General features: G+C 38.4%; 1 protein-coding gene across 2 annotated transcripts in view; it reads left to right on the top strand.

The window, feature by feature from the left end:
* The window catches only part of PLEKHG4B (pleckstrin homology and RhoGEF domain containing G4B), a 192,847-nt gene that overhangs the window by 124,803 nt on the left and 54,619 nt on the right, over positions 1-13,425 (top strand). The window contains exons 7-8 of one of the 2 annotated variants that reach the window (XM_027869104.1): positions 10,062-10,148; positions 12,077-12,193. In XM_027869104.1, the coding sequence (XP_027724905.1) occupies positions 10,062-10,148; positions 12,077-12,193 (204 nt within the window). Of the gene's footprint in view, positions 1-10,061; positions 10,149-12,073; positions 12,194-13,425 lie in introns of both variants that reach the window. The other variant, XM_027869103.1, reaches the window with a different exon arrangement.

The following is a 13,425-nucleotide window of genomic DNA, read 5'->3' as shown; positions in this document are numbered from 1 at the left end:
TCAAGAGGTAACCATGGTAACCCCGCCCTTACCCCCACTCCAAGTTGATGTCCGTATCTTAAGTCTCTCTCCATTCTAGTCCATCCTCCATTTAGCTATCAAAGTTATCTCCCTGAGGTGCAGCTATGACTATGTTACTCCCCTATTCAATAAGCTCCAATGGCTCCCCATTACCTCCAGGATCAAATGTAAAATCCTCTGTTTGGCTTTTAAAAATTCCATAACTTGGCTTTCTTTCTACCTTTCCAGTCATCTTACTTCCCCCTACATACTCTGTTCTAATGACCGGCCAGCAGGCAGGTTGAGAAGCTTGAGGACTGAGAAAAGGCCATGAGTTTGGTAGTTAGGAGATATTGTGGGGTGTTAGTCACATAACCAACAAGATTGAAAACTAGACATTTTCTCCAATTCTCATGACCTCTTGTATCTCTCCAAAAGAGGAGTTCAGGGCCACAGATAAAGTAATTTAAACCATCTCCACAATCTAGGACACCAAAAATACAAACAAGGTTAAAAAAAAATTGATGAAATAGCAACAGAAGCCAATAAGCCTTAAACCCCTAAAGCATGCTTACTCAGCAGCCCCATACTACAGCCCACCACATTCCCAGTAGTTGGGTTGCACAAGCTGACCCACCGGCTTACAACAGAACTCAACTTTATACCCCTACCTCTTTTCCCCCAAATCTCCACTAGATCCCAGTGACCCAAAGATCCAAATAACAGAAATTTGCTAAGGCTGCAATTGCATGGTAGAGTTCCATGCTGCTGGGCCAGAGAACTGAGGAACAAAGGAACTCATGAACTGAGTGAGGAACAGAGGGAACAGGGGCAGGACACATATATGTGACTGTATGATGCTCTACTAAGCCTGAGGAAAGTGCCTAGCATCATCCAGTTGTGACTAGTTCTGTACCCACCCCCCCCACCTCAGAAGTCACATGGGACAGAGATTGAAGCTGGTTGACCCAACATGGAAGGAAGCTGAAACTCTTTGATATACACCCCACAGCAAAACCTCTATGAAAGGGGAGAGAGTCAGAAAATTAGCAATAAAGGAAAGTAATGGGGTGGAGGAAGACTGAAATTACCAAAGATCTCAGGAGGAAGCAAACTCAGAAACTTGAACATAAGCAGATAAGCCAACAGAGAAGATATTAGTAGCAGAAGGAAGTGTAGTCTCCAGATCAAGTAAAAGAGTATGACATCTATGAATAAAATTACAAGACAAAAGGAAATGAATCAACACTGATGAGATAGAGGACCCTGTAAATTCCCAGGAGTTCATGAATGTTCCTGAATGATTTAAAAGAGAAAGAATTGTGAAAGAATTTATGGCCTTCACTGAAGAAATAATTGGCAGAATAGAAAAACTTGAATCCATGGTGCCAAGTCTCACCAAAGAAACAAAAGAGAGGATAACTGCTTAGGAATGCAAATGCACAGAATTAATGGGTAATCTGGAAGAAGAGAAGCAATCACGGCCTCCATGCCAATTATCTAATAAGACACTCCATCTCCAGACTCTGAATTTTCTCTGGCTGTCGCCCATGCCTAGAACTCTCTCCCTCCTCATCTCCACCTCCTGGCTTCTCGGACTTTCTTCAAGTTTCAGCTAAAATACCATTTTCTATAGGAAGTGTTTCATGTCCCCATCAATGGTAGTGTCTTCCATGATTATCTCCCATTTATCCTTTATCTTGTTTGTACATAGTTGCTTAAATGTTGTCTCCTCTATTAGATTGTAAAATCCTTAAGGACAGAGACTGTTTTTGCCTGTCTTTGTATTCCCTGTGCTTAGCACAGTGCCTGGCATGTAATAGGCACTTAATAGATGTTAATTTGACTTAACTATACTAAAATTCAGTTTACATTAAACTTTTCAAAAAATGCATCTATTCCTTAAAGCACTGTTATACAAACAAATTTGATTAGGATCTTGATATATATTAATAGAACTCATCAATGCTGATCCAAATGGGGACACGAAGATTTGGACACGAGTGAAAAACAATTAGATTATGTGCCAGGCACTATGCTAAGTGCTCTACTCACTATCCCACTGACTTCCTAGACCCAAACACTCTTCCCTGGCTAACTCTTCCCTATAAATGCTATATCCACTATTAGAATGTTCCTTTTAGGGCTGGGACTATTTGCGTTTATATTTGTGATCCCCATCACTTAATTCGTAATGAATGCTTAATAAATGCTTTTCATCCATTCACATAGACTCCTGAGTTATTCCAAAGTTAAAAAATTTAAAAAAAAAAACTTTTGCCTGAAATTTCAGACACAAAGTAAGATTGGGACACAGTAAAAGTGAGGAATCTCTTCCACTTAAGTCTAAAAAGAAAAACAGATGACTGAGAGGGGAAAAAAAACCTATATTTGTGACAGTATGTGGGCATAATAATAGTACCTACCTCACATGTTTGTTGTAATAATTGAATGAGGGGAAGACAACACACAAAAGAAAGATGAAAAGGGGGAAGAAGTCTATGGAGCAGTTTCCTCAGGCTTAGTAGAGCATCACACAGTCACATATATGTGTCCTGCCCCTGTTCCCTCTGTTCCTCACTCAGTTCATGAGTTCCTTTGTTCCTCAGTTCTCTGGCCCAGCAGCATAGAACTCTACCATGCAGTCACCATGGAGGCATGGTGTTTTATGGAGTCTTTTGACCTAGTTTTTGACATGTCTTCTCTTTTCGAATGTAAGCTCCTTGTGTGCAAGAACATTGTTTTCATCTTTGTATCTCTTTTTTTAACATTTATATATCACTATGTGCCAGGTACTGTACTATTATCTCATTTGATCCTCAAAACAACCCTGGGAGGTAGGTGCTATTATTTTATTATCCCCATTTTACACATGAGGAAACTGAGCCAAATAGAGGTGACTTACCCAGGGTCACACAGCTGGTAAGTGTCTGAGACCAGCGTTGAACTCAGGTCTTCCTGACTCCAGGTCTGGCACTTTATCTGCTTTGCCACCCAGATCACAGCACAGCTCACAACTTGGCCCATAGTAAACTCTAAATAAATTATTATTGACCGACTGACTAGTAAGTGTCTAATGTTAGATTTATGTTAACAGATGACAGCCTATTCCACAGATCTGGAGAAGAGAACATCATAACTTCAGTTAATCCAATAAATAAATTGGCATCAATGACAGCTAAGAATACTCTATATAAATTGTGTCATATGTGGAAAGCAAAGATGTTTGGATGCAAAGGGTTGCCTACATCCCCCGTGAAAGGTATACAAAGCTGGAAAATAAACCCACAAAGGATCTATTTGTAAGCTAGTGATCAATGCAAAGAATTCATAATTCCCTATGACCTCAAAAAGGCAAGATTTTAATAGCTAACAAAGTGCATTTAAAGATAAATCTCCAGAGTACTGGACTTTGCAATGGTTCCACAAATATGCAATATTAATAATGCCACATGGCTCTTTTATAGATACCGTGGCTATAGGAATATAGTTTCATGTGGTTCGTCTTGTTGGGGACATAAAGTGTTTATGAGCTGAGATGGTTCCTGGGCTCTTTCAACCTTTTCATTGTGGTGACTAATTTTCCTTGGTTAAAGCTCTCTATTTGCATTGGTTAAATTTCTCTAAGAAACAGTGATTAAGTTAATGTCTTTCCTTTTACCCATTTCACCTTCTATTGAAGTCAGCAGCTAAGCTGGGGCGGGGCGGGGGAGGGTGGAGGGGTAGAGGTCTGCAGTGATTACACCCAGCACTTTCTTTAATTCTTTTCAATCTCATCTAATTTGATATTTTCTGTGAAACTTTGTTCCAACCCTCTAATGATCTGACTGCATGTAGACAGCCAATACTGAAATGACTCCCACATCTGTAACCAGGTGTTTCCTCTCCGTTACAACATGAGAGGCAGTATGATATAGTGAATAGAGGGTTGACCTTGAAGCAAAGAAGATCTGGGCCTATATTGGCTGTAACTCTGGGCAAGTCACTTAACATTTTAGAATGTTAGGTAACTCTCTAGGACTACATGTAGTAAAGGGGCCATCACCAGTTGCCTTGATTTGTATCTTGCCATTGGAGTCTAATAACTCTGAAAAAGAGACTGAGACTGATGACTTGCACAGATCTGCCTCATTTAAATCCAATTCACTCACAAGTCAAGATATCACTCTCATGATGTCATCAGTCCTCTGAGAACAAAGAAGGAACAACAACACATCATAAAAGAGGTGCTAACCTTTGTTGGTGAAAGGTGTTTCTTCATCTAGGACTTTCCTGTGCCAATAAAATCACAAGTCTAGTTCCTATCCCTAAAATAACAGCCAATTTCATTTTTTATGGAATCATTGAATATTTGCCGTATCAGCAACTTTCCACCTCTCTTCTTGAACGAAGCAGTCAGGGTAATTCTTTGTGATAAGGGATTGCTCTCTGGGAAAGAGAGAGGATAGAGAAATCTAGGTGGTATAAATACAAAACATATCAAGAAAATCAATTTTTTTTAAAAAAAGAAAGTAATCAAGGTATGTTGGCACAAGGTTCCTAATTGGTGTACAAGCTTTCTTCCTGTTTTATTTTTTGATTCCAAATTGTATCTTCCAATATATTTTTGTCATCCTTTCTGGAGTCCACTTTTATACTGAAATTGCTGAATAGCAAGGTAAAATGTTGTCTTAGTCTGGAGATCATCCAGAAAAGGACAACCAGGATGGTGAAGGACTTCAGTTTCATGTCATACAGAGATGGATTGAAGGAAATAGGTACATTTATCCTAAAGAAGAAAGGAATCTAATAGGTATCTTCTAGTATTTGAAAGGCTGTAACTGGAAGAAGGATAAGAATTGGTTTTTTTGACCCTGGGAGAACAGAATTAGAATCATTTCATGAAAGTTAGAAAGAGACAAGTTTAATCTTGCTATTAGAAGTGCTTCCTAGCAATTAAAGCTATCCAGAACAGGAATGGGCCACCTCAAGAGCTAGCAGGTTCTCCTTAATTGGAGGGTTTCAACCAAAGGCTACATGAATACTTGTTAGATATGTTGTAGATCAGGTTCTGTTTCAGGTATGGCTTGAACTAGATGCTAATGAGGTTCCTTTTAACTCTGAAATAAAATTCTGCGAACAAGCTCTTCATAGAATTTCTTAGCTTCTTAATCTGCTGCAACAGATGTCATCACAATAAGCTACAAGTGTCTTCATGGTGGTCTATCACATGTGCTTATTCTTAGAACTTCAAAGCAAGATGGTCAAATATCTCATACAATGACATTTCTTGCTGTGCTGGGGCACATGGTGATGAAACCAATTCTGCCAATTCCTTCATTCACATTGCCCCCAAAAGAATCTGCTAAACATCTTTCAATTCGCAGCTACTTCATTTATTTATTTTAATTCAACAAGCATCTATTAAGCACCTGCTTTGTTCAAAGCATATTGCTAGGCACCAGAGTTGCAAAAACACAAAAGAAACAATTTCTGTTCTTTATGAATTTACAAGCAAGGTAGATTAAATAGATGTGATACTGTCCTGAATATGACCTGTTATGTCCACAGTTGGAATGTTTCCCAATGGAATGTAGATCTCAACCTATCCATACCGACCCATACAGTGGGACTCTTGTTCATATCCTACCATAAGTTTGCCACTCATCATGGTAGAGCCTTTCTTCAATACCCTTAATAAACTTTGAAATATTTATTACTAGAATTCTTGGTCCAACCATTCTAGAAAGCGATGTGAAGTTAAACTGTGCATACCATTTGACCATGTGGGACCACTGCCTATAACAGAGAGGTCAAAGACCAAGACAAAGGATCCATTTGTACAAAATTATTTATAGCAGGTCTTTTTGTTGTACAAAGAACTAGAAACAAAGTGGCTGCCCATCAGATAGAAAATGCCTGAACAAATCTCATATAGCAATTTAATGGAGCATTACATTAGAAATAATGAATGGGTGATTGAGAGAAACTGGCCCAGGAGTACTTTTGTGATCTGATGCCCAGATAAGTGAGCAAGACCAAGAGAATAATTTACACAATGACCAAAATAATAATGTAAAGGAAAACAGCTTTGAAAGTCTTCAAAACTTTGATCACTGCTGTGATCAGTCATGACTTCAGAAGATTGATGACGAAATGTGTCTCCCAGCTATTAACAAGGAGCTGATGGAATAGAGCAGAATGAGGCACACATTTTCAGACTTAGCAAATATGTTTATTTGATTGTACCTATTTGTTAGAAGGGGAGTCTTCTAATTGGTGGGGAGGGGTATGAAGAGCAATAGAAATTTTTTTTAAAAGCAAAGAATTTCGATGAAATATTTTAAAATATACAAAAGAAACAGGGTACAGAAAAGTAGGTTCATTTTTTTTTAACTTCCTGATTAAATATATGCTTGAGAAAGTACGTAACAAAAGTTTACTTTTTGGGGGCAGCTAGGTGGTGCAGTGGATACAGCACTAGCCCTGAAGTCAGGAGGACCTGAATTCAAATCTGGCCTGAGACCAAACACTTGACACTTACTAGCTGTGTGACCCTGGGCAAGTCACTTAACCCCAATTGCCAAAAAAAAAAAAGTTCACATTTTCATATATAATCCTCTTTTCTGTTTTTTGTATATTAAAATGTTTGTGTTTGTTAATAAACAAGCATTTATGAAACACTATGTTCCAGGCACTGTGCTAAGTGCTGAAGACAACAAATATAAGCAAAAATAAAAATAGTCCCTGCCCTCAAGAAGCTTAAATTCTAATTGTGGAAGATAACGTTAAAGGGAACTGAAAAGCAGGGAATGAATAAGGTACTTGGTGCAGAGGCGTGGTGTTGAAGTCTGAAAAGTCAGGAACAGAAAAGCAGGAGGGGAATGAAGTCTGGCCAGCCTGGAACTCTGCTCAAAATGGAGGCCCCAAGAATAACTCACAAATAGGAGAAGGGGGCCCACCTGATGGAGGGATATTCCAGGACATGGTGGCTCCAGGCACTAAAGGAGATACCAGGGTGAAACTATAGCTATAAACTATATGAAACTATAGCTTCATGTTGAAGTCCAGAAAGTCAGAAGCAGAGCTGGGAAAACAAGAAAAAAATTCAAATAGAATTCTCTAATCTAGCATTACAAACCTAGACAGATTTTAGTTAATTGGCACATAGTCCCTGATTGCTAGTCTGTGTGCTCTGCAGATAGGGCTAAATTGACACAATACCAGTTGCCTTATCACTTATTGTTTTTCATTTGTGTAGTCAGGTGCCTCCAAACTACTGCTTTTGCTTAATATCCATTCTGAGTCATGTACAGCTAATTTCCCCCAGCTGGCGACAGTCGCCATATGTGGTCCTTGGATACGGATAGCCTCCCTTCCTGCATGCACAGCTGCTGCCCTGAGACAAGCACTTTTTAGAAAAGCTAAACTTAAGGGGGTGGGGAGGAGTGAAGGAATTCCACTCACTTCTCAAGTGTTCTATCTTAACTGGATATTCCAAGGGATTTTGTAATAACTTATAAAAGGACATCCAAATATTATCAAGTTGATGTTGATGTAATTGTTTTTTCTTTTTTTAAATCTGGCTTTCAAGCTGCATTCAGTGTTGGATATTTTTAGGTTGTCACAGGTATTGGTCTTAAGAAAAAAACACATCATAATCTCATACCAAAAGAACTCCTAAAAGCAGCAGAATGGATTTTGGCAAAGTGTCCAATGAATGTTCATTTCCAATGAAGGAAGTGGAGATAAGAGTGTTAGGGAGACATGATAGTATTGTAGTTGGATTAAATTTGAAGGTCTGAACATTCCATTTCTGACTGATTTCTAATTCCCGTTCAGCATGCACCTCACACATTTTTCTGACAAGGAAGAGAAGTAAATTATTTAAGTTAAATTTGAAACTAAACCAAACTAGCCATTGGAAACTAAAAAGCCATTTTTGGAGTTTGAAAATCATTACAATATTGAATAGTGATGTTTGTAAAACTTAAGGAGGATCCTGGAAGAATTGGGATAATAAAACCTAACACTTTAAAAAATTTATTGTATTTTACCTACTCACCATACAGGGCCACTGCCATATACTCTAAAGGATTAGTTTTATCTGTAGCTAACATGTCTTCTGCAATGAATTTTGAATACAACAGAAACAATCAAAAACATTTATTAAGCACTTACTATGTGTCAGGAATAATGCCAGATACTGGGGATAGAAAGACAAAAATGAAACAGTTCCTCTCCTCAATGAGCTTGCATTCTGTCAATAAATCCTAGTGATAAAAATTCACTAGGTATTGTGAGGTATTGACTTCCACCTGAAGTGTATGGTCAATGGCTTCTGCACTGGTTGATGATGGTCTATTGAGAACATTATGGAAGTGTTCAGCCCATCCCTCCAGGATCCATTCTTATCACTGATCAGTGTGGCTCCATCAGAGCTGAAAATTGAACCAATTCCATTTGAATTGTCTTAAGAAGATTCTGAAGATTACCTGGCAAGATAAGGTGCCAGCACTGAGGTCCTTTGTCAAGCTGAATTGCCAAGCATTCAAACTCTGCTCCAGAGAGCACAACTCTGATGGGGTGGCCAGGTTGTTCAAATGCCAAATGTATGTTTGCCCAAAACACTGTTTTACAGAGAACTCACATAAGGCAAGCACTCACATGGCAGTCAGAAGAAAGATTACGAGGACACTCTCAATGTCTCTCTGAAGAACTTTGGAATAGATTGTGAGAGAGGACCACCCAGCATGGTGTGTCCACATCAAAGAAGGCACTATGCTCTATGAGCAAAGCAGAATTACAGTAGCTCAAAAGAAATGTGAGACATGTAAATTTAGAGACATCTCCCTCCCAAATGGTCACACAGACTATTTGTGCCCAACCTGTGGTAGAGCCTTCCAAGCTAGTATTGTTCTGATCAGCCATAGTTGCACAAACTGTACATTGACTCCAACATCATGATGTCATTTTGGTCCTCTTCAAGCACAAAAGACAACAAATGAGTTCATAGGAGCAAATAATTATCTAACCAGGGTGAATTTAATCATTAACAAAATAATGTTTGTTGAATGAGGAAACTGTAAATTACAGAATCACAGAAAGTTGAAAACTGGAAGGGATTTTGGAAATCATCTTCCAACCTCTTAATTTATAGGAAAGGAAAGTGAGGTCTCAAGAGGTCAATTGACCCACCCAACGTCACCCAACTGGTGGTAAGCAAAGCTAGAATTAGAATATCCAACAGCCTCAGATTTGGGGTATCTTCTGACTCTGAGGCTGCTGTTTGTTTCACTTTATACCCCACTATCTCTCCTTCAATTTAGAAATGTATGGCTTGGGCAAATATTTAGTTTTTGTACATAGTGCCAATCAAGTGCAACAGTATTTAACCTATTTTTCAGTTTTAAAAAAATTAGAAAATGTTATGACTTTGAAGTATTGATGATGATGAAGTATTCCTCCTGCTTTTTACCAGAGAGGTGATGAGTTAGGGAGTCAGAATGAGACATACATTTTCAAGCATGGCTAATATGTTGATTTGAAGTGTTTGACTATACTTATTTATTATAGTGAGGGGTTCTATTGGGTAAGGGAGGGGGCTGAGTTAGTGGAACGTGATAGGGATACAAAAAAGAAAGAAAGAAGATTAATAAAACAAAAAATACATAGCAGAAATCAAAAAGAGGTTCAGAAAGGAACACAATTATGGCTATTTTTATTATATGTTAAATTTAATATATGCTTTTAAAATACATATAATATATTATATGTATAATTAAAAGTTATATACTCAAGGGGCAGCTAGGTGATACAGTAGATATAGCACCAGCCCTGAAGTCAGGAGGACCTGAGTTCAAATCTGACCTCAGACCAAACACTTGACACTTACTAGCTGTGTGACCCTGGGCAAGTCACTTAACCCCAATTGCCACAAAAAAAAAAGTTATATATTCAAAATTTTAAATCCTCTTCTTATTCTTTATATATTGGACATTTTGTATTGATGATTGTTGAGTTGACAATAAAAAGTAAACAAAACTTCAAAATGATTACTCACATCATTTTTCTCATTCCAGAATTCTGCACCTCAGTCCATTCACAGCATTCTGCTTCTGGTGGATAAAGAATCAGCATTCAGGCCTGACAAGGATACAGCACTACAGGTAAAATTAAGAAGTGGTTTTAGATTTTTAGCACTGTGCATAAACTCAAAATAATATATAATGTTTAGATGTTTGTGTGTGCTAAGAAAAATAAGGTATACAGTAAAAAAAAAAAAAAAAAAAAGATTCCAAAGACTTAGCTTTTTTGTTTCTTGAAAAAAACCCTCTTGATTCTTATGCTTCTTTCTTTTAATTTTTTTCCTATTTATCCTGTATATAGCTATTTGTACATATTTGTTTACTTGTCTTCCCTCTTGGGTTGTAAGCTCCTTGAGGGCAAGGACTATCTTTTGCCTCTTTTTGTCTCCTCCAGCACTTAGCCCAGTGCCTAGCACATAGCAGGCACTTAATAAATGTTTATTGACTGAGAAATGGCCCCAACTTTTCTCAAAAATAAGTTTATTTATCTTGTCTTTTGAATATAATCTTTCTTTTTCCATCAAGACAAGCTTGAGGTTATTTTCCAAATGTGATGATAAAGAAGTGGGAACTGATATTCATTTAATTTTCACTTTGACATTAGATGTAGTTTGGGGGACAAAAACATAACGTATTAAAATACAGATAGGTAGTTTAAGCTTGAGCAGGATAAATGACAAGCAGACATAACAGAACAACGATATGAGTACTTGGTTTAATAGACTAAACTCAAATTTCTTCTTGCCCTTCTTGAATTAAAATCCAAGTCAGTGTAGAAAGAAAAGTATAAAATCATTTATGTATCATGCAAGTCACTCAGTAAAAAAAGAATCTTACTATTTCTTATTCAAATTGTTGATCATTAGTATAGAAAGGAATAAAATCTTCAAATAGTAGTTTATATTTATTTGGAGCCAAAAGGAGTTGAGAGTATGGGAACTTTTGTTCTATTGCACTTTTATTTGTTTTTGTTGATTTCCTTGAATTATTTAGCACCTGATTGTAATAATTTTACAAATGCTGGAAATTAGTCTAAGGAGCTGTGTGCTCCTTAGAATAAATAAACTATTTAAAATAAACTATTTAAATAATAAACTAATAAACTATTTAAAACTATTTAAATAAACTATTTTAAAAGTGGAAATTTCTATCAATCAATAGGTGGTTTTGTCTTACTCTATACCACATGCCATGGCCTGTGTAACTTACAGGTCCCATGTCCTTACAAGCTTGGCAGCAATGCCAATGTAACATCCACCTGGAAGATTAACTTTCCTCCGGACTCAGAACCAAGCCTTGCCCCAGGCAGGGACCACATAAGGAAGTCTCTGTGAGAAGTTCATACCATATGAAACTGAAATGGGAATACCACAAGCTAGTCTTGCTGTTTATCATTGTCTCTCCAGGGGTGGGGAACCTGTGGCCTTGTGGCCCTTTAGGTCCTCAAGTGTGACCTTTCAACTGAATCCAAACTTCACAAAACAAATCCTCTTATTATTTGTTCTGGCCCCATCTGGCCGCAAGTTCCCCACCCCTGTTGTATTCCAATTCATGCAGTATTCAAAGGTTTACTCTGACCCCACGGCTAGGAAGACAAAACCTCAGCCAATTATTTCCAGGCTTCTAACTCTCCGTCTCCAAGCATTCAGAATTCCAAAGGCATTCTGCAGAATTCAAATATTAGGAAGCAGTGCGTCAGGGTGACATTCTCCACTAATTCTCGAATCCCTGAGAGCAAAGGCAGGGCAGACATTTGGTCAGTCTTGGGCCCTACAGGAACACGGAATGATTAATGCTGCACAATAAAACAATACAGAACTGAAAGCTGTGCCTGGATCTTCTCAAACCCAGGGCCTCTGCGTGGCAGCAGGCCTCTCAGGTATAACCTATTTACTCTCTAGAGTGGCTGAGAAAGCAGGAAAAAGCCCATTCCTCACAAAATCCCCTTCTTCCCAATAGCTGAATTCATGGCAATAATAAAAAATCTTTCAACTCTTTTTCCTCAGCAGTGCGAGGTCCTGACCTCCCTAAAGGCCCTGCATAAACTCATTGACAGCACGCAGCTGACAGCAGAGTTTGATGGGACCTTTCCCTACAACCACAGTGACTGGATCCGTTTCCGAAGGGTAAGTACGGCATTCTGGCTCAGTGCTCCCTTCCCTTGTTTTTCCATTTCTGAGTATGTACAGAACTCTATTGTTCTGCCCATTATTTTATAGTCATTCATACATTCATTCATACAGCAAGCATTTATTAAGTGTCTACTATATGCCAAACAATGTGTTAGTCACTAGAGATATAAAAACATGGCAGCCATCAAGGAGCTTACATTGTGAGGAAAATGTTTTGCAAACCTTAGAGTTCTATGTAAATGTGAACTATTCTTCTTGTTATCATGCATTCAAATAAATATACAAGGTGGAATGGAGATAGCTTGCCACTATGTAAAAAGAGGTGGCCTCTGAGCTAGGAAGATGTGTTTGAGTTGAGTTCTGACACATACACACATACTAGCTGTGTGACCTTGGGTGAGTCATTTAACCCCTCAACGCTCTAGATATCTCTCTAAGACTATAAATAGCAGATGAGGTGATAACCTTAATTGGTAATCAGAAAGTCTTCATCTGGGAATTCCCCATACCAATGAAATCATAGGGACCATTCCTAACACTAACTCTAACAAGGTGGAATATGATAAGCAAAGGAGATATACAATCAAAGTCCCATAAGAAAATATAAGGAGGGAGAGATCACCCTCACTCAGGGGGAATCGGGCACCAGCCCTCTAGGTTCTCTCTCTACAACTCTGTCACATCTGACCCTTCTTCTCTAATTATACATCTATCACTGCAGGAGGATGGGGGATGGGGGACATGATTGCTGCCTTCCAGTATTTGCACACAGTCAAATTTATTGAGGCAGAAGGGCTTGTGTAGCTCAATTAAACTATGAGCTATGTCATGCAGGGTTGCCCAAGATGGACATAGTGGATATTCTGATAAAAGGTGATCCACTGGAGAAGGAAATGGCAAACCACTCCAGTATCTCTGCCAAGAAAACCCCATGGACCTTATTAAGATGCTAAAAGCTATGACATTGGAAGGTGAACCCCTCAGGTCAGAAGAGGGCCAGGTGTGCTCTGGTCCACAGGGTCAAGAAGAGTTAGACATGATCGAACAACAAACACTTAGAAATAGGGATCTGATTTGTTCTGTTTGCTCCCAGAGGGCAAGACCGAGGCCGATGAATAAAAGTTACAGAGAGATAGGTTTAGACCTGATGTGAAGAAAATCTTCTTCATAATGTTCAGAGAAGGAATGGACTACTTTAGGAGAGAGTAAGTTACCCATCATGGGAT

This window comes from Vombatus ursinus, unplaced genomic scaffold (assembly GCF_900497805.2).
Source record: "Vombatus ursinus unplaced genomic scaffold, bare-nosed wombat genome assembly UNPS02014791.1, whole genome shotgun sequence".
NCBI classification, from domain to species: domain Eukaryota; kingdom Metazoa; phylum Chordata; class Mammalia; order Diprotodontia; family Vombatidae; genus Vombatus; species Vombatus ursinus.
The sequence above is the reverse complement of the archived record's forward strand: the minus strand, read 5'-3'. Positions and strand labels throughout refer to the sequence as shown.